Source organism: Syngnathus acus, chromosome 1 (genome assembly GCF_901709675.1).
Source record: "Syngnathus acus chromosome 1, fSynAcu1.2, whole genome shotgun sequence".
In the NCBI taxonomy this organism is placed as follows: domain Eukaryota; kingdom Metazoa; phylum Chordata; class Actinopteri; order Syngnathiformes; family Syngnathidae; genus Syngnathus; species Syngnathus acus.
Genome location: NC_051087.1, coordinates 9,305,691 through 9,322,748, shown reverse-complemented (window position 1 = coordinate 9,322,748; position 17,058 = coordinate 9,305,691). Strand labels below are relative to the sequence as shown.

Here is a 17,058-nt window from a genome sequence, read left to right as displayed (position 1 = left end):
GACTGCACCTGATTTTTAAAAAAAATTCTATTTAGACAGAACCAGATGTTTGGAAAAGTGAACATGGACTTGTAACTTAATCATAGAAGGTACAGTATCCCTCCTTATTAAGGAGTGTGCAAGACCACATGCAGAGTTATTTAGCAAGATGACATTGGTGAATGAATACTGTATATTTTGAAGGGACATAAAAAGGAACTTTCTATACTAACACTTGATGAAGTCTTTAAAAGAAAAACCTACTGAAAAGTGAAGGTCATGAGGTTGCTTTCAGTATTTCCTGGAACATGGTTTCTTGGTCTCGTTGCCGTGCAGTGATGTATTATTTACGCAATTTACTTTGAAATATCATTTAAAAGCGTGACTCGAGTGAGCTACAAAACACTGAAGCGATTAAGCTCACTGTTTTAGAAACGACACTGAGTAATACAGTCATCTCTTGCATATCAGCAGTTCATTCTGCAGAAATCAAATTTTTTTTTACCGTGGAACTTATCCCAAGCAATTTAATGTAAAATGCAGAGATGGGGTCCATCGTAACTGGTTGCCAGTCAGTCGCGGGACATATGCAGACAATCAAGTATTCACACCTCCAGGCAATTTTAGTCTTTGATTAAGCTAGGAAACATTTTCTTAGAATGAGGGAGGAAGCTGGCGGACCTGAAAAAAAAAAACATGCAAGAAAGAGGAGAACTTACAAACCATACACAGGAAGGAGAGAACCAGATATGAAACCCATGTACATATTTGTATGTTTAATTTTAAGGTAACTTCTAGTTTTACTTGCAGAGATACAACCTAATTCAGTAGATAAAAATGTCTATAAGCAAAAATGAGGACACGCTATGATCAAAATAATTGAGGGCTTTACTGTATGTTTACTCTGTGTGGCTTCATTGGCACACTGATAAAACCCACTACAGGGAAAGTCCACCTTGATCATGAGCAGCTCAGGCTTGAAATATGTAGATGGGATCAGTTCTGCCATCTAACGGCCACTTGGTGCATAGCAAGTTGAGAGTCAAGAGCTCTGGCTGCTATCAAGTATTGTGTCCACAATAAGGCAATTGTTATTATCATGGCCACCGAGGAAGCATCAAGATAACAGATATATAAAAACGAGAAAAACTAAATTTAATATTAAATTTCAGTACTTTTTTTTGTCATAACGTATGTTAGTGCCAAGGTATTTTTAATGTGGGTTTTCTTTTATTATGCTTCCAACACGTTTGTCCACGTGTAAACATGTACTAAAACAAAAACGGGTATGGTTCTGGAAGTATTTGGACAGTATCAGACTTTTTATTTATTTGTGCATCTCACTAAATTATGAGGAACACCTAATTTATTTCAGTATTCAATTCAAAAGTGAAACTCATATTCAATCACTACACAGTGAAATATTTCCTGATTTATGTTATCATTTTTAAATAAGCATTCCAGCATTTTATTTGGTGTTCTAAAAGATATTTATAACACATTTCTATGCCCTCATATGTATTGAGTCAGCCCATCTTCAGCCCAGGAGGAAAATAAATCCTGCGTTACGGCAGACTGAAGATATTTTCTACTACCCCTCCCAAGGGAAGCTGCCAATTTGGTGAGAAAAAGTAGAATTCATTTTAGACTACCTGAAAGCAGGTCTAAACAGTAGCGCATGTGGTGTAACGTAATTTTGGTTTAGCCTATTTGACCGAGGCGCAGGCAGATAGATTTTGCGCTTCGTGTGTGGTGGCTTTCATGATATTACATTCATAAATATGATGTGGAACAATCTGAATCATCAGAGAAATTAATTGAACGAATTATACCTGGAATCATGATCACATTAAAACTTTTTTTTATTATCTAAAAATTATTTTACTATTAGCATCCTTCTGACTGCGCGGCACAAATATTGTGCAGCCCAGTACATCATCCTCAAGAGATCTTCTTGCGGTTTCTTTAACTGTAAATATACTTTCCGAGATCGATCGCCTGTCTGCACCCCAGAAAGTCCTTCCTCATATAGGTAGACCACGTGCACACCTTTCTCTGTGATGCGTGCCTCCCTCTGCTGAAATTAATGCATTCATAAAGGGAGTCACTCGGATTGGCTGGGAGTCACCAGCCTATTGGCTAGCTTTGGCTAGCACAAAGCCTATTCTGTTTGCGTGATCAAGCATAATACAAAAAAAACAAAACATTGCCACCTGTGTGCAGTTAGACAGCGCTTTGTGCTAGGAATGAAAATACAGAGCCCAACCTGTCAAATTAGTGAACAATTTATCAATGGACAGTTTTGCTATTGTAACCATAGCATTATTAATGCTGCAATAAGCATTTTGATGAAATTAGATGGACAGGGACAGAAGTGCACTGTAATATAGATTTGAAGATACCTCGACAAAAACGTTCCTGCAATATCATGAGGCTTGCTGAATTTCCAGTCGATGTTTGATCCATTTCATGTGTGCACACAGACATTTAATAAGATCTTGACTCTGGTTCCGGCTCAAGTTATAGTCCAGAGTGTGCAAATGGCAAAAGCAAATGAAGTCTCAGAGGAACGGGTTGTGGTTCTGTGTCTGTGCTTGGGATTGAATGTTAGCCATGGGCTGCGAAGAGAGGGGGAGCATTGGTTGGAGAAGGTTGGAGGGAAGGTCCATAAGTCTGGCGGGAGGCTGGGTCTGCGAAGAGGGAAGAGTTGACCCTCTGTGAAGGAGAGGTAGTGGAAGTGACGGACTGTAGGACAGCATGTGCGGGGGCAGCGGAGATGTCGAGGATGGGCGCATTTGGTTGAGGGTAAGGCGAGGCTGGTCACAGTGGAAGGGGTTGGTAGGAGATGGACTGCTCAGACCTGCGAGTGGGGGCATTTCACTGGTTAGAAATCTAAAACTTAGATTCTGTTCTCATAAGTTCGCTCGAAGCTCCTACCTGAGAGGAAGGGGTTGTTGTGCGCCTTGCTTGGCGGAGTTGGGGGTATCAGTGTGTCCAAATTGACCAATGAGGCCCCCGTAGGTCCAAGAAAGGCTTCAGGGGTCTGACACATACGTGGCGTAGTGCTTACAGGCGGTGCGAGTCGAGACGGATCCATCATCTCTGGACTGTCTGAGTCCCGACCATTGAGCTGAGGTTTCACCGGAGCTTCATTTCTGAATGGATCATCTGCTGCTCCACAGAACATGTCTTCAGTCTCACGTACTTCAGAATCTGCACAGAGATTAGTCATTGTGGAATTGCAATAGAGAGTAAATACTACACTTGATGAATTTGTATACGACACAAACTGTACATTTGTGACTTGTTTTACCTGTTTGACTCTCTGGCTGAGAAGAAGACAATTGAGGAACATCCTGCTGAGGCTTCTCCGTTTCATGTGGACTCTCCATATATGTCCCATCACTCTCTGCATGAACCATGTTTCATTGATGAAATACACTTTGATATTAGAACAAATAAAAAGAAAGTTAAGCAAACGAGCCAGTGATTCTGGAAATTACCGTGCTCGTTTGATCTTTCCCACGTGTGATTGACTGGAGGGTTGCAGGTGGGCACCGCCTCCCATGGCTCTCTGCACGAGTCGGCCCAAGGGGCCCATGGATTAGCAGCGTTCGAGGATGGGACGGCTGTGAAGATGGAGAAAGCAAGCTTCGTGTGTAGTGATGTTTGAAACATGATCCCTTTTCTCTCCCACTGTTGTGTGAACATGACAGGACACTCACCTACAGAATCCCAAGGGTCAGAAGTGATGTTACAGGAAGGCCGGGCAGCGTCCCAGGGGTCACCAGGCGGAGGTGGCCTTTCAGAGGATGCACCAAAGACGTCTACAAGGTCCAGCATTGTCGACTATAGAAGAAATAAAATAGTATGGATATATCATATAATAGAATTGTTTTTATAGACTTGTGCACAATGTTTGATGATTTGTAGTTTCTGTGCATGCCTAAAATGCTTTTAATCCATGAAGAGAATATATGCAAAATGTAGTTACTGCAATTCTGCATGTTGGTTTGCTTTTAGTGCAGCGATAAACACAGTACAAAATGAGAATTGATCAACAAACAATATTTTAAAAAACGTCCGAGTCATGCTGATTTAATAATTTATGATTCATTATATGCTTCAATAGCAATAAATTGTCAAGTTGAATTTGATCCCGATAACAATTTTGCATACAAGGCTGCATGATCAGGTCAGATGACAATAAGGCTTTTTGAGAAACAAATATTGGACATCTCTATTAAAGACCATCACAAAGTTAAGATGACAAACTGGGAGAAGTAGGATCGTCTTCATCATCTCATCAAATATTCATAATAATAATAAATTATTTATTATAAATCTAAATATTTTTTATTTGTTGTATTTCGTGCTGACTCTAGCCTACTGGCTGGCTTAGAGTCAATAAATGGAATGACATTTGAGATGATCAATTATAACCCTTCAATACTCAAATCCTGCATTCAAATCAAATACAAAGACGTAAGGACAACCACACTTGCGTTTGAATTGGAATCCAACTGCAATTAAAACTTTCTATTATGGAGCAGTCAAATAGAAAGGCAAGCATCTGCAGTGAGGAGGCAGATGAGCACATAAGGTGACTTTGTTACTGGAAGCCCCAACGATTGATTGTTTATCGAGGGAAAATTGGGCATTCCCTCATGAAGAGACAGCGTAATGATGTTTGCAGCAGTACAAGCCGAGGGACAAAGGAGCGACGCATTCCTCACTTACTTCATTAAGAGACTTGGAAAGTGCTGTGTTAAAACAAACACCTCTACTGCACTGCAGTTTCCCCAACAGGGTGTTTTAAGGCATGTGGCAACACTAAGCTTCAAACCTGTGTGGGTGTTTCCTCATGCAGTGATTCAAACACACCTTCATTTATTCACCATATTCTTCCTGCCACTTTCAAACAAAATAATCAATTATGGAAATGTAAAGTGGTATTAAAATGCAAATATGATGGGTTAGTCTTGCAATTTCAGAATCATACTAAGATATGTAAATTAATGTACAGTATTTATGTACATGCATGTGAATGACAGAAGGATGCATATAAACTATTGTATACATCAGTAAGCAACTTTAATTGGCCTGCCAACCAACCGGCCAATGATAATAGGGGCTTCTGTGCAACCAGATAAGGAGATCGTGTTGCGGTTAATGTCACGTTGTGCTCAAGGTTAGACAAGACAAACGTGTTATCATTCAGCTGCACCTCTTTCACCTCTCCCACCTTTCACTCTCATTATGCTGATGTATGTCTTTTTGCTTCGTATCACTCTCTACCACCCAAGTCCACACAAGTGAACAAATATGCTAGCGCACAATCATAGAGAGAATATACGCCCCCACACGAAAAGCATGCACAAACGTTTTCTTACTCACCTCCTGTGTCCCTGACTGGCTGGCTCTCCTGCTCTCAATCACGACCTTCTGCAGGACAGACACGTCTCCTTGGCGACAGCGCCGCTCCTGCAGGGTTGGCATCTTTGACATCATCAGTGAGCACATCAGATTCTTTGTGAAAGATACATGACGTTAACTCGGGAATGTGTCGGCAATTATTTTTGCTGATATCACGTAGGCTGATTTTGAATCACAATGGTAGCTAAGGGATTTTTTTTTTTAGTAAAATGTATGTTACCGAGATTCTGTTAGGGAGAGGAACAGATTAATGCAATACAGTACAATATTTTTTTAAGTATATAAAATTGGTTGGCAAAGATAAAGTGTGGTCCATTTGGAAAAAAATGTATAGCATAACTGAACTGATCAATGATAGCTAATGCACCATCTGGAGTAAGTGTACTGTTGTTGTACCTTCTGATTCTCTTCTCTGCTCATGGCTAAAGCCAGCTGGAGCTGAAGCTCTTCTTCCCCAGTGGTTTGTGGTCGAGCCTGTTCCAGCTCAGAGGCATCTCGAGGAGATGAAGATGAGGCTGCTGAGGGACAATAAGGAGGGGTGCCAATGTGATATGTATGGGTGTGTGTGTTGGTGTAAGGCCACAGCAAATATGTGTGTGTGCAATAGCAGAAGCTCTGGGACAGCAAAGGCAGTGTGATGCTGACCTAATGTCGTAAAAACCCCAACGCAGTGTAATGAATCGACTGAACGCTCACAGTTGAAGGAGGATGGAGAACCTCTGGAGCGGCTTAACTCTTCCCCATAGAGTGCAGCCATGCTGGGCTGGCTAGTCCGCCTGCCCGGGTGATAGGATGAGGGTATTCCTCCATACATGGCCCCTCCGCCACTACCCGCTCCACCGGCCATTCGCTCTTTAGTCTTCAGAGCTTGAGTTCTCTCTTGACGAAGACGGTCTTCATCCCGGAGAAGACACACCAGTTGGCGCGATTTTTCTCGGACGTTGGCCCCTTGGTCTCTGCCATCACGGTCAACATATTGAAAATCACGAAGCGTCTGGACCAAGAAAAAGACAATCCTCTGGTTTATTTGTACATGGTTGCAGTAGATGGATTTTCAATGGGTTCATGATATCGCCATAATTGGGGTCCTACTTAAAAAAATTCCGTGATGATTTAAAACTGTAAGGCACGATTGTAAAAACAATCAAAAAATAAATATTTAGAAACATTCTTAGAAATAACTTTTTATATGTATTAATGCTGTCATTAACTTTTTGCAGGTTGTTTTAAATTGTCAACATACAGTACGATCTGTGTTAGTATTTCTGTAGTTGCTGTGCCGTACCTGAATAGTGAATGCATTCTCTCGACACTGTTGAGCCACTCTCTCTGATCCCGTCTTCAGTAGGTAGTCCAATAGGGTCAGGGACTGAAGTCAAAATACACACTGCTCAATGTCATTACACCTTCACTATATTGATATAGAAGCAAAACACAAGCTTGGAGCTCACTTACTCCTTACACTGAGAAAAATGATCCGATATGAGGGTTAAATCAAAAACTCAGCTTTTACATAGATAGCGACACTCAGTTTTGAGGGGTGTAGTGTTTTCCTGCCCTCGTGTTGCTAGGTGGGCGACCAAAATATCAGCTGCACCTATCCGTAAAGTGTAACACAGGCAAGTTAGCTGTGTCTTTCACCTTGTAGACATGTCTCCAGTTCTTGCCACTGTCATTGAGGCGCTTCCACACCATGCCCATGACTTCAGCAAAAGCCACCACATTAAATGTCAAATCAGCAATCTCTGACATGAGAGACGATGGCGGCCCCCATGGATCATTAGAGGTTGCCTCACGAACCTACAGACAAGACAAGAACAATGACTAGCACTTTGCTCTGAAGCGTAACGGTCACTTTTTTTATTCATCCTCCATCACCCATCACTGACACACAATGATCACACAGTACCTTAATCTCCGCTTCGGAATAGTTGTGAACTATGTTCTTCACCTGCCTACGCAGGGCTGAGGTTGTCATGTTGACAGGTGATGGAGGAGTCAGAGTGATCGTAAGTGAAGAGCAGGCCTTCAACAGGTGAAGCTGAAAAAGAGAAAAGGGACTGAAGAAGCAACTAGGGCAAATAAATGCTTCTTTATCAGGAGACTTGGTGTAGGAGTTTTTTTCTGTAGATTATATTCAGTCAAATATAGATTTCAGGTCAGATTTTTTATTTGTTTTTACACAGCATCCCCACGTGTGTGGAATTGGTCAGGTTATTCTCAAAAAGCAATGGGAATAATAATTGATGGTAGTAGTAAGTGAATGAGTGGCTCACATTTGGTGCACACTCAGGAGGAAGTAGGTCAGAAGCACTGGCAATCAGGTGTCTGATGAAGCTTCTTCATAGCTTAGCTTATTGAGGTCAGTGCACAGCATATTTTTTTTCTCTACGAAAATGATGAAGGCAGGAACAAGGGAACTGATTATGAGGGGCTCCCGTGAAGAGAATGTGAGTCTACTTATCCTCCTGAACCTAACTAAGTCAGTCCTCTTTTGGAGGGCAGTTTTAGTGGTCTCATTGTTTATACATAAACGCAAAGCACTGAAGGGCACGGCTACCGCAAGGATCAACTTTCTGCTAAATCCGCCTTGGCATCACCGACAGTGCTTAATAGGCATTGCAGTTAGCACTTTGTAGACTCGATGCACAACAATTAATATCGGTTTTGATTATATTGTATTTATTTTACATGTACTATTCAAGATTGGACATAGCGGCTCATGACAGTCGTCAACACTGTTCACTCAATAGTGCTGACATGATGAGTGACAAAGTGGAGCACTGTTTGGGTTTTGCAGCAGTCACAACACCAACTGAGTTAGATTAGATACCTTGGTCAAGGTTACCTTAAATGCCTGTTGGAAAACCTGGAGCATTCTCATCCGACTCATTTACCATTAGGTTTCCCCAAATAACTGAATTTCGTTCCTCTTGGGAAGATGGACTCCCTTAAAAACATCTTGGATTGCTATAACATCAGCAAAACTAGCATTATCCATCCATCCACACTTATCCTGTTCCTGCAGAAGCTGGAGCCTATTCCACTTGAGTTTATGTAAAAGGTACACTACATCCTCCTATGGTCACCAGTTAATCACATTGTGTACATTAGTCACATTCACCCAGGGTGACACAAATGCTCACATGCTTGTAACAATGCTTGTATTGAAACTGAATTGCATCATAGAGTATGTGATGATAATGATGTTTAATGTTTTGCCTTCTCATAGGGTAAGCCAATTGTTATGAATAGCCATCAGTATGATGCAATGCAGTTTAACATCACTGCAGAATACAAAACAATTCTTCCATCATGTTCAATATTGCTTGTCTTTATGGTGTGGTCACAGGTAACAGGTGTCTATCCCAGTTGACTTTGGGCAAGAAGTGGGGTACCATGGACAGTTCACCAGCCAATTGGATCGTCAATTATCCTTTCTGTGGAAGTTGCCCCTGCTTGATGGTCGATACACTGTAGCTTATATTTAATCAATTTCAGCCTGCATACCTGACAATGCCTGAAGTTTGGGAAAGGCTGATCTACATGAAAAATAGTCATAGCAAGCTCAACCAAAACCATTATTGGTAGCATGTTTTTTTTCTTAAGTCTTCCAGTGACCTTTACATGTGACTGTACAAACATCCTTGCCACAGCCCATTTTGCATGATGAAGTCCATGAAGGAACTGATGCCTACGTCACCACGTTGCACGGCGAGCCGCGTGTATAAAGCAGAAGCTCTTTACTGCATATTTCAGGTGGCGACTGCCGAGGGCGTCCATAGTAGGTCTTCATCATGCGTGAGCATGCTCAGGGCGCCCCCTCACCACCTCCTCACGTACATAACACACGCCCCCTCATACAAACACCTTTACTCCCAATGTTAGCGACTATGCGTAATGTAATATGTAAATAAAAAAATTCACGTATGATATTCGCAAATAAATGAACCCGATAGCACAAATCAATCAATCTCATTCCGGTTACCTTTCCCATTGCTCATTCCCTCGCCGCACTGCCTCTCCCCCTTGCAGGTCCAAGATGATGTCCTCCCTTGCCTCGTGACCACAGTGAAACACGCAGCGTTGATAACAAATGCCGACCCAGGTGAAGACCCCCCCGGACTGTCTAAATCACGGTTTTGGTGCGTGGAAGCCGGGCGGGGAGTCAATTGTAAAATCCGCATAGGAAGCTCACCCACTGCCTTTCCCCACCTCACTCACCGACACACACCAATACCACACACGCGTGGAGTAAGGGGAGTGCGAAGGGGGCGTCTGTTTTACTTTGTGCAGAGTCAGCGCTGCACCGGCCCACAGTCGTGACTGTTGCGAGGATGAATGAGTCAGGATTCACCAGGATCATCACTGGGATAACTGAAAGATTTATTAATACACTTCATGATCATGATGCTTTAAATAGGAGCACGGTCCGGCCCATATTTGAGCCTTCACAATTTAAAGAGAAATTGCAGTCCTGCAGTGTTTAAACCACAGGTGTCAAACTCAAGGCCCGGGGGCCAGATACGGCCGGCCACATCATTTTATGTGGCCCGCAAAGACAAATTGTACAGCGAATTCGTGTGTCATGACTAGAATTGCAAATTGTCTTCACTTTTAATAATATATTTTTTTTAATATTTGACCAGTTTTTACTCATCTGATTTGAAAATGAGTTATTTGTCAGTTTGTTTTGTAGCTTTTACTGTATATAATATGAGGTGCTCATACATTTATTTGGGTTGACAGTCATAATGGCCCTCCGAAAGAAGCTATGACTACAATGCGGCCCGCCAAAAAAACGAGTTTAAACTTTAAACAAATGGATGGATATATCAGATGGTGCACCAAGACATTGCAATCCCCAAAATGATGTTGGCCCTATATTTTTATGTAATAAAATTTGAACAGAGATATGACTGTAGTCCTGGATACTTTTATCATTTTATTTCTGATGCACCCAAATCATTCATTCCATCATTCAACTGTCTTGTCTTGCGTGTCATCACAGTTTGCATCTGGCTCATCATCATTGAGCTTATCCATCGAAGCACGCCGAGAGTCCGTTTCATCGTCCAGAGGATCAGCCTGTCAAAAAAATAATTATATTCATGACGACTAAGTGAATACTGAACTGTTTCTAACTGTAGAGATCTTGAGTGACTTCCATCCATCCATTTTCTACCGCTTATGTAAATTTGGGAGATTGCAAACAGAGTTGTTTGAGGCATTTTAAAGCAAAATGCTTTTGACCAATGCAGCTCCAAATCTTTAGTTTTCCGTTACCATAGTTCCCCTAAGAGTAGTAGGTTGTAGCTTACCTGTGACTCATCTGTTAGAAAGAGGAGAAAAAAAACACTGAATATAAAATTGCTGGCATTGGGCTAAAACCTCTTGTGTGAAAATTTACTCAATTTCACATTTTATTTGCAAAACTATACTATCAGTCAGTCTAAGTTTGTGTTATTTTCTCAAATGGTTTAATGGGCAAAGAAAGCACAGCAAATATAAAGAGGATGTAAATATGTCTTATTAAAGTACATTATCACATAATGTTTCTACCTGTCTGGATGTATCAGAGATGTCCCAGATGTGTTCTGGATTCATTTCTTGCAGAAGCTTATTTAGGTCCTCCTCTGATTGATCAATATACTGCAACTAAATACAAAGAAGGATAAAATGTTGGACTAAAATTCACCAAAACAACCTGTCTGAATCAGGATGTTGTGATGATGCAAGAATCAAACGCAACTGGCACTAGCTTGACTGGATAAAGGGTCATGAATTCACTAGATCTAAATAAAATAATAATAATAATAATCAATCAATCAATCAATCAATCAATCAATCAATCAATCAATCAATCAATCATGTTAGTAATAGCAGCTGCATTGATGGAAACATAAAAATGGGTTCACTGTAAAGTTTAGTTAAGACTGGTTTCAGTCATTCATTTTAGTGGTAGGTGATCTTTAGTTATAAAGAAGACACATATTGTGCCGAGAGTAAGGTGGAGTGCACACTTTTGCGCCAATTATGTACTCACGGACAAAACCACACAAAATAACGTCATACTATATTATCATTATATTGTCATATTATCATCATATTATCATCATTCAAATGACACTTCTCATGATGGATCTCTCAGTAATTGGGTCATTTAAGACTCTTGGCTAGGTCCTATTTTAAACAATTTAATCAACTTCTCAATCAACCCAGTTAGGTAACATGGCAACATAACTCTTTTTATAATGTAGGGGCATTAGTGAGAAGTTCAAGATCATCAGATAGCTATGCACCAATAAATTAGATGAAGAGGTGATTTTTTTTTTTTTTTTTATACCGTGTATGGCTCTGCAGGAGAGGTGGACCTTTCTGGAGTCTGAATTCCCCGCAGTACCTCATACACAATCCTCCGGCAAAGTTCCAGTCGAGCTGTCTCTTCCAACTTTGTCTGTAGACACACCAACAACAACAATAACAACAGTTTTTTTTCTGCATTCCACTCCTTCTCAGACAAATTAAACTCGTATCTCAAGGCGCCACTGTACTGAGTATACCAGAAGGTAAAATAATGTAGTTTGTTCCCTTGACAATGTGGATCATACCTCTATGTATTGTCTCTGATTTGCTGTTCTGTCCTGCAAAATCGAAACCCCCTTCAGTGTGACCTGAATTGAGGCTCCTTGTAGCAGCAATGGGTGGGTTTTGAGTTGCCACTGCTCAGTTAAAATGCCTGGCCTCGAGGACTTGAAAATGAACTCCACTTGCAAGGTCTCACCTGGATGGATGACCCCTAAATGGAAGAGAAGAATGATGGAAAGTTAAGCAATTTGAGTCTTGCTTTGACGTCAAGACAAAACTCTCAAAGATACATTTCTGTAACCCTGTAGTATCCATCAAACAAGTGATGATGTGACCTGAGGAGGTGTTGAAGTAGAAATGTGGGCGGCTTGAATGGGACTGCAGGTTTGAGAAGTTCTGCTGCAGAGGAAGCTGCTGCCAGCTGAAGAGGAGGGCTGTGCAGCCCACATTTGATATCTCCAGTTGAGACGGAACTCGTTCCCCAACACGAGCCTCAAATACTACTGTCGTGCTGATTCCTACCGTTCCCTGGTCAACACATATAAGATCTGATAAACGTAGGAGACATTCGACAGAACTACCAATATACTCACAATAGTGGAAGAAAGCCATTCTTTACCTGCAGACTGGAAGTGTTTCCGGTCCAGTTTGCTCGCCGACCAGCGAACGTCATGGCAGGAATGTGGATAGTATCAGACTGATCTTCCAGTGACTTACTGGAAGAAAATAAAACAAAAAATACGAACGCTGGTAATCTGATTTTTGAGGATGGTAGTCATTATTATTATTATTATTATTATTACCAAATATTTGGTATTGGCACATAATGTGAAGAGAGCTACAAATTATATGAAATCGATATTCAGCATGGTGGTAAATTACATGTCACATTGGAAATTCAACAAAAATATCTTTAAAATTAGCTTCTAAATCATTTTAATGACATATTGATTAGTTATGTTGAATGTAAGTCAACCATTTTCCCTCAATTCGAGCGATGTCTGGACATCAGGATTGTCTCGCAGTTACCTGAGCAAGATGACACACATTACTCACATTTTCTCATTTTTTATCTCGGAATCGTTCTCTTCCTCTTCCAAAATTACACCGTGGGAGTCTTTAACAACAGGTACGCTGGAACCAATCACCTCCAGTTTACTGAGATCCTAAAATTAAAATGGAACATTCAGATTATTTAAATTATGACACTCTATCTTCTAAGCATGTCACACATGCCTTTTGTATAAAGTATGTGCATTTTCTGGCTCAGAATTCTCCCTATTTTAAGTCTCAGGTCAAATTACAGATTCAATAATTTTTCATCTTTTACCACACATGAAGTTGTGGTCTCACCATGTTGCAATAATTTCAGGTGTTTCAGAAGATTCTCCACATATATTGGTAGTCTACAGCTCAATAGAACACATTGATATAATTACTTATGTCAACAGCACAAATAATTGAAAAGGGTGGAATATGAATAAATGAGTCCATAATGTGCACCTGGTACGTTCGAGTAATTGAGAACTGGTTGCCCCTGCTGATATCATAATTATAATGCAGAACATTGATGTTCTGATACCTCAGCTAGGGACTGGATAATGTGGCCAATCAACAAATCTTTTTGACAATTTGGACATTCCCTTCTGTCTCAGCCAAAGTAATTAGGTTGCACAAAAGTACTGCAAGGGCACACTTGGACATCCGTAACACATACAAAAGGAATTTCACTGCATATGTAAGAACTTGAATATTTTTGTGTCAGTTCTGTGGTTGATTTTTTTTAAATGAAATATGCAAACACTGAAATTTCTTGGTGATTTTAGTAGCATCACTTTAAATGTTAAACATTTCAAGTTGGCATTATGTACTTATAAAGTAAATCACCAAATCAGAAGAGAAGATTGCATTGATATATTAAGGCGAACCAGACTGACATATAGAAAACGCATTCGGGGATGAAATACATAAATTCATTTGCATTACCTTCTTGTTGAGTTCCAAGCCCTGCAGGACTTCTTGAAATGCACGTTGATGCATGTCCTTATTTGGGTCCACAATCTGAGAGGCTGGATACAGCAACTCAGCACAAGTGATTCCTAAACATTGCCCAGAAGGATATAAATAAAAAATAAAATAAAATAAAATAAAATAAAATAAAATAAAATAAAATAAAATAAATGAATGAATGAATGAATGAATGAATGAATGAATAAATGAATAAATGAATAAACAAGGCTTTGGCCGAGTGTATTACAGCTCAGCCACTACAGTATGTCAGGCATTGGGAATGGAAGGTAGCAGGTCCAAGACTCACTATTGTATATAATTGCAATGGCAAATGCAGGTTTATAACACAGTTGCTCAAAAATAACAGTAATCACCAGACTCATTATTATGGTTCTGTTATGGTTAATAAATCGGTATCTAGAAGCTCCTTAACTGAAATATTTTACATATTGCAATGTTCAGCTTCCCCCGTTAGGTGTCGCTGAACTCGTCGCAGTAAGTCACTCGCATTGCTTGGATCTGTTTTGATGCAGTGTGTGCATGTGTGTGTGTTTGTGTGTGTTTGACTCTGTGTGGGATACTTTACCAGATTCCTGCAGTATGCTGTGTGGTTGTCCAATAATCGTGACAGGTTTCCGAATGCCTCGTTCCGTCTGTGTCAGAGTGGCTCTGATGCCACTTAATTCATTTCCATACCGTTGGGGGAAGCTCCAAAATTCACTTCCCACACGCTCCCCCTATATGGCATTGAAGCAAATATACACGAGGTTGAAGATCCTATCAAGACAGTCAAAATAAATCTCTGTATTTTATTATTTGGCAAGTGACATTAAACAGATCCAGATTACAAAACATAGATAAAAAATTGGGTCATACATATCCTGACTGGACGAGTGGCAAGACTCGACGTAGAAGTTCTCTTTGCTGCTCTAGTTCTTTGAAAGGGTAATCTCGGTTCATCAGTAAGTTTTCTACTGGTCTGTGGAGGCGTCCTGGAGACAGATGGGATTGTCAAAATACATAAAAAAACACCAAGAGTTCACCAAACGCTTTGACAGGAAATATATTTATATTTATAATCAGCTCACCAGATAAGTTGTTCTGTTGTCGTTTGCGCTGCCTTATGTATTCATCCCAATTCTGCAGGGCATTAGCTTGGATGTTTCTTTGGCCTGAAGGAACATCTTGCTGGTTCTGTACTCCCTCGGGAGGATGCATCCTTAGGACCTGGGATGGAGGGTCTCTTCTAGAAATGGGTATTTTTCGAACCAACTGGAAGAGGTTCAACATGGATACAAAGATTAAAAAGATAATCATTTGAATCATTTTAGAACAATTCATGCAAGGACGTGTAAATATATATTTATAAATATCCATCCATCCATTTTCTGAACCGCTTAGTCCCCACGGGGGTCGCGGGAGCGCTGGAGCCTATCCCAGCCGTCATCGGGCAGTAGGCGGGGGACACCCTGAACCGGTTGCCAACCAATCGCAGGGCACACAGAGACAAACAACCATTTGCACCCGCACTCACACCTAGGGACAATTTGGAGTCTTCAATCGGCCTACCAAGCATGTTTTTGGGATGTGGGAGGAAACCGGAGTGCCCGGAGAAAACCCACGCGGGCCCGGGGAGAACATGTAAACTCCACACAGGGAGGGCCGGAGGTGGAATCGAACCCGCACCCTCCTAACTGTGAGGCGGACGTGCTACCCAGTGCGCCACCGAGCCGCCCTATTTATAAATATAATATGTATAAATGTAAAAGTAACATTTAGAATTCACCTCTGTCTCTCCTCTCATCTCCAGGTACTTTCGAAAGCCATCCAAAGTACCCAGGATGCTATGAGGAAGAAGCATCCCACTGTCATCGTACTGAAAGCCTTCAGATCCTGAAGACATGCCTTTTGCAGAATAGACACATTTTCTCCATAAGTACAACATCCGTGCTGAGAATTGTGCCATTGTGAACACAACACACCTAAATGCATCAAAGATTGAGATGCAAGGTGCCGAGTCAGTAGATGAGTGTTTTTGTTCACATCTGCTGCCTGGTTTTTGAACGCATGAGCCATAGGCTTGTTGTCTGTTGTTTGTAGCTTGCTGTTTTATGAATCTGCAACGGAAAATCAAAAACAGTAGTCAGCTGGAAGAGATCATCGAAACCTCACAAACCACAATTTTTCTCTTATCTTAGTGTAGTTCTACCCATTCCTCTATGTCGCACCGCACAAAAAACATTTGCTATGTTACATTTGAAAATTGTGATTACATCCCTACTATGCACAAAGATGCTTTATAGAATTCACGACTGCATGCAATAGTTTAGACTGGCAAGATCTGCCACATCTAAGATGGTAAATACACTGACGTATCCCAGCAACGTTCCAAAGTGATCAATGACACATGTACGGATACTCAACATATTATTGCAGGATTCGTTCCTGTGCAGGAAAAATATTTGGAATGCGTCATTATTACGGTGCTCGTTTCAATGACGTCTTTATGCATTGGATATAACTATTCACGGGGGATATACGTTCTACACAAAATAGCACAAAACCATCACCCATACAAACAATTCACAAACAAGCAGAGTTACTGAACATAGTTTTCACTCAAATACTTGCCGTCGTCTGGCAGTGAGCTGCGCATGTTGGGTTGTTGTCAAATGCACTTAGCAACTGCGCACACGTGTTTACCGTAATGCTTAGTGCTGCCGCACACTTATACTTGACACACGTCAGTGAGTGTGACGAGAGAATGTAAATTACAAATCGGAGAGGTCCTTCATTGGGAAATGCAGTCACCTGTTACTGTTACACTGCAATTATAGAAACCACCAATACGTTAACAACACACTATTGTGCAGGCCAAAATGATTATTTACAAGATAAAATGAATAGAATTAAAAAAACAAAAAAACAATCCATTTTCTCGCCAGAGAATTTAAATATTGAGTCACTTCAGTGATCTCATCCAGGTTTTACCAGAAGATTCAGAACATCACTCAAAAGATCTTAATGTGCATGGTGAAAAACGCA

The 17,058-nt window shown here is 40.8% G+C and overlaps 2 protein-coding genes across 8 annotated transcripts; both read right to left on the bottom strand.

Annotated features, from left to right (window-relative positions):
• Positions 1–2,248: 2,248 nt before the first annotated feature.
• Positions 2,249–9,807, bottom strand: epn3b (epsin 3b). Of its 7 annotated transcripts, none has more exons than XM_037259699.1 (12): positions 9,404–9,807; positions 7,325–7,456; positions 7,057–7,215; positions 6,701–6,784; positions 6,061–6,409; positions 5,812–5,933; positions 5,377–5,508; positions 3,705–3,828; positions 3,483–3,608; positions 3,293–3,388; positions 2,917–3,192; positions 2,249–2,839 (listed from the first exon to the last, which is right to left on the bottom strand). In XM_037259699.1, the coding sequence occupies exons 1-12, from the start codon at positions 9,410–9,412 to the stop codon at positions 2,541–2,543; spliced, it is 1,908 nt and encodes a 635-aa protein (XP_037115594.1). In that variant the 5' UTR covers positions 9,413–9,807; the 3' UTR covers positions 2,249–2,540. The 7 variants fall into 7 exon arrangements, with proteins under 7 accessions (XP_037115594.1, XP_037115603.1, XP_037115637.1 ...); XM_037259708.1 differs by having other exon boundaries at positions 5,812–5,930; XM_037259742.1 differs by having other exon boundaries at positions 5,812–5,930; positions 6,112–6,409; positions 9,404–9,804.
• Positions 9,808–10,234: 427 nt separating this feature from the next.
• Positions 10,235–16,703, bottom strand: LOC119123280 (mycbp associated protein). The gene is made up of 14 exons (XM_037252281.1): positions 16,645–16,703; positions 15,996–16,130; positions 15,800–15,918; positions 15,102–15,285; positions 14,890–15,005; positions 14,600–14,750; positions 13,990–14,102; positions 13,060–13,169; positions 12,623–12,719; positions 12,339–12,531; positions 12,027–12,214; positions 11,762–11,872; positions 10,978–11,073; positions 10,235–10,503 (listed from the first exon to the last, which is right to left on the bottom strand). Exons 2-14 carry the CDS (start codon positions 16,087–16,089, stop codon positions 10,393–10,395), a joined length of 1,683 nt encoding a protein of 560 aa, XP_037108176.1. The 5' UTR covers positions 16,090–16,130; positions 16,645–16,703; the 3' UTR covers positions 10,235–10,392.
• Between the last annotated feature and the right edge of the window lie 355 nt (positions 16,704–17,058).

Coding starts and splice junctions, on each gene's coding strand:
- epn3b (XM_037259699.1), bottom strand. Junction 6,410..6,700: donor AGAATGCATTCACTATTCAG/GTACGGCACAGC, acceptor TTCTTGGTCCAG/ACGCTTCGTGATTTTCAATA. Junction 3,609..3,704: donor TGACCCTTGGGATTCTGTAG/GTGAGTGTCCTG, acceptor CCATCTTCACAG/CCGTCCCATCCTCGAACGCT.
- LOC119123280 (XM_037252281.1), bottom strand. CDS start 16,089: ATGGCTCATGCGTTCAAAAACCAGGCAGCAGATGTGAACAAAAACACT. Junction 15,006..15,101: donor ACAACAGAACAACTTATCTG/GTGAGCTGATTA, acceptor ATCTGTCTCCAG/GACGCCTCCACAGACCAGTA. Junction 10,504..10,977: donor TCTCTGATACATCCAGACAG/GTAGAAACATTA, acceptor TTTTTTTGACAG/GCTGATCCTCTGGACGATGA.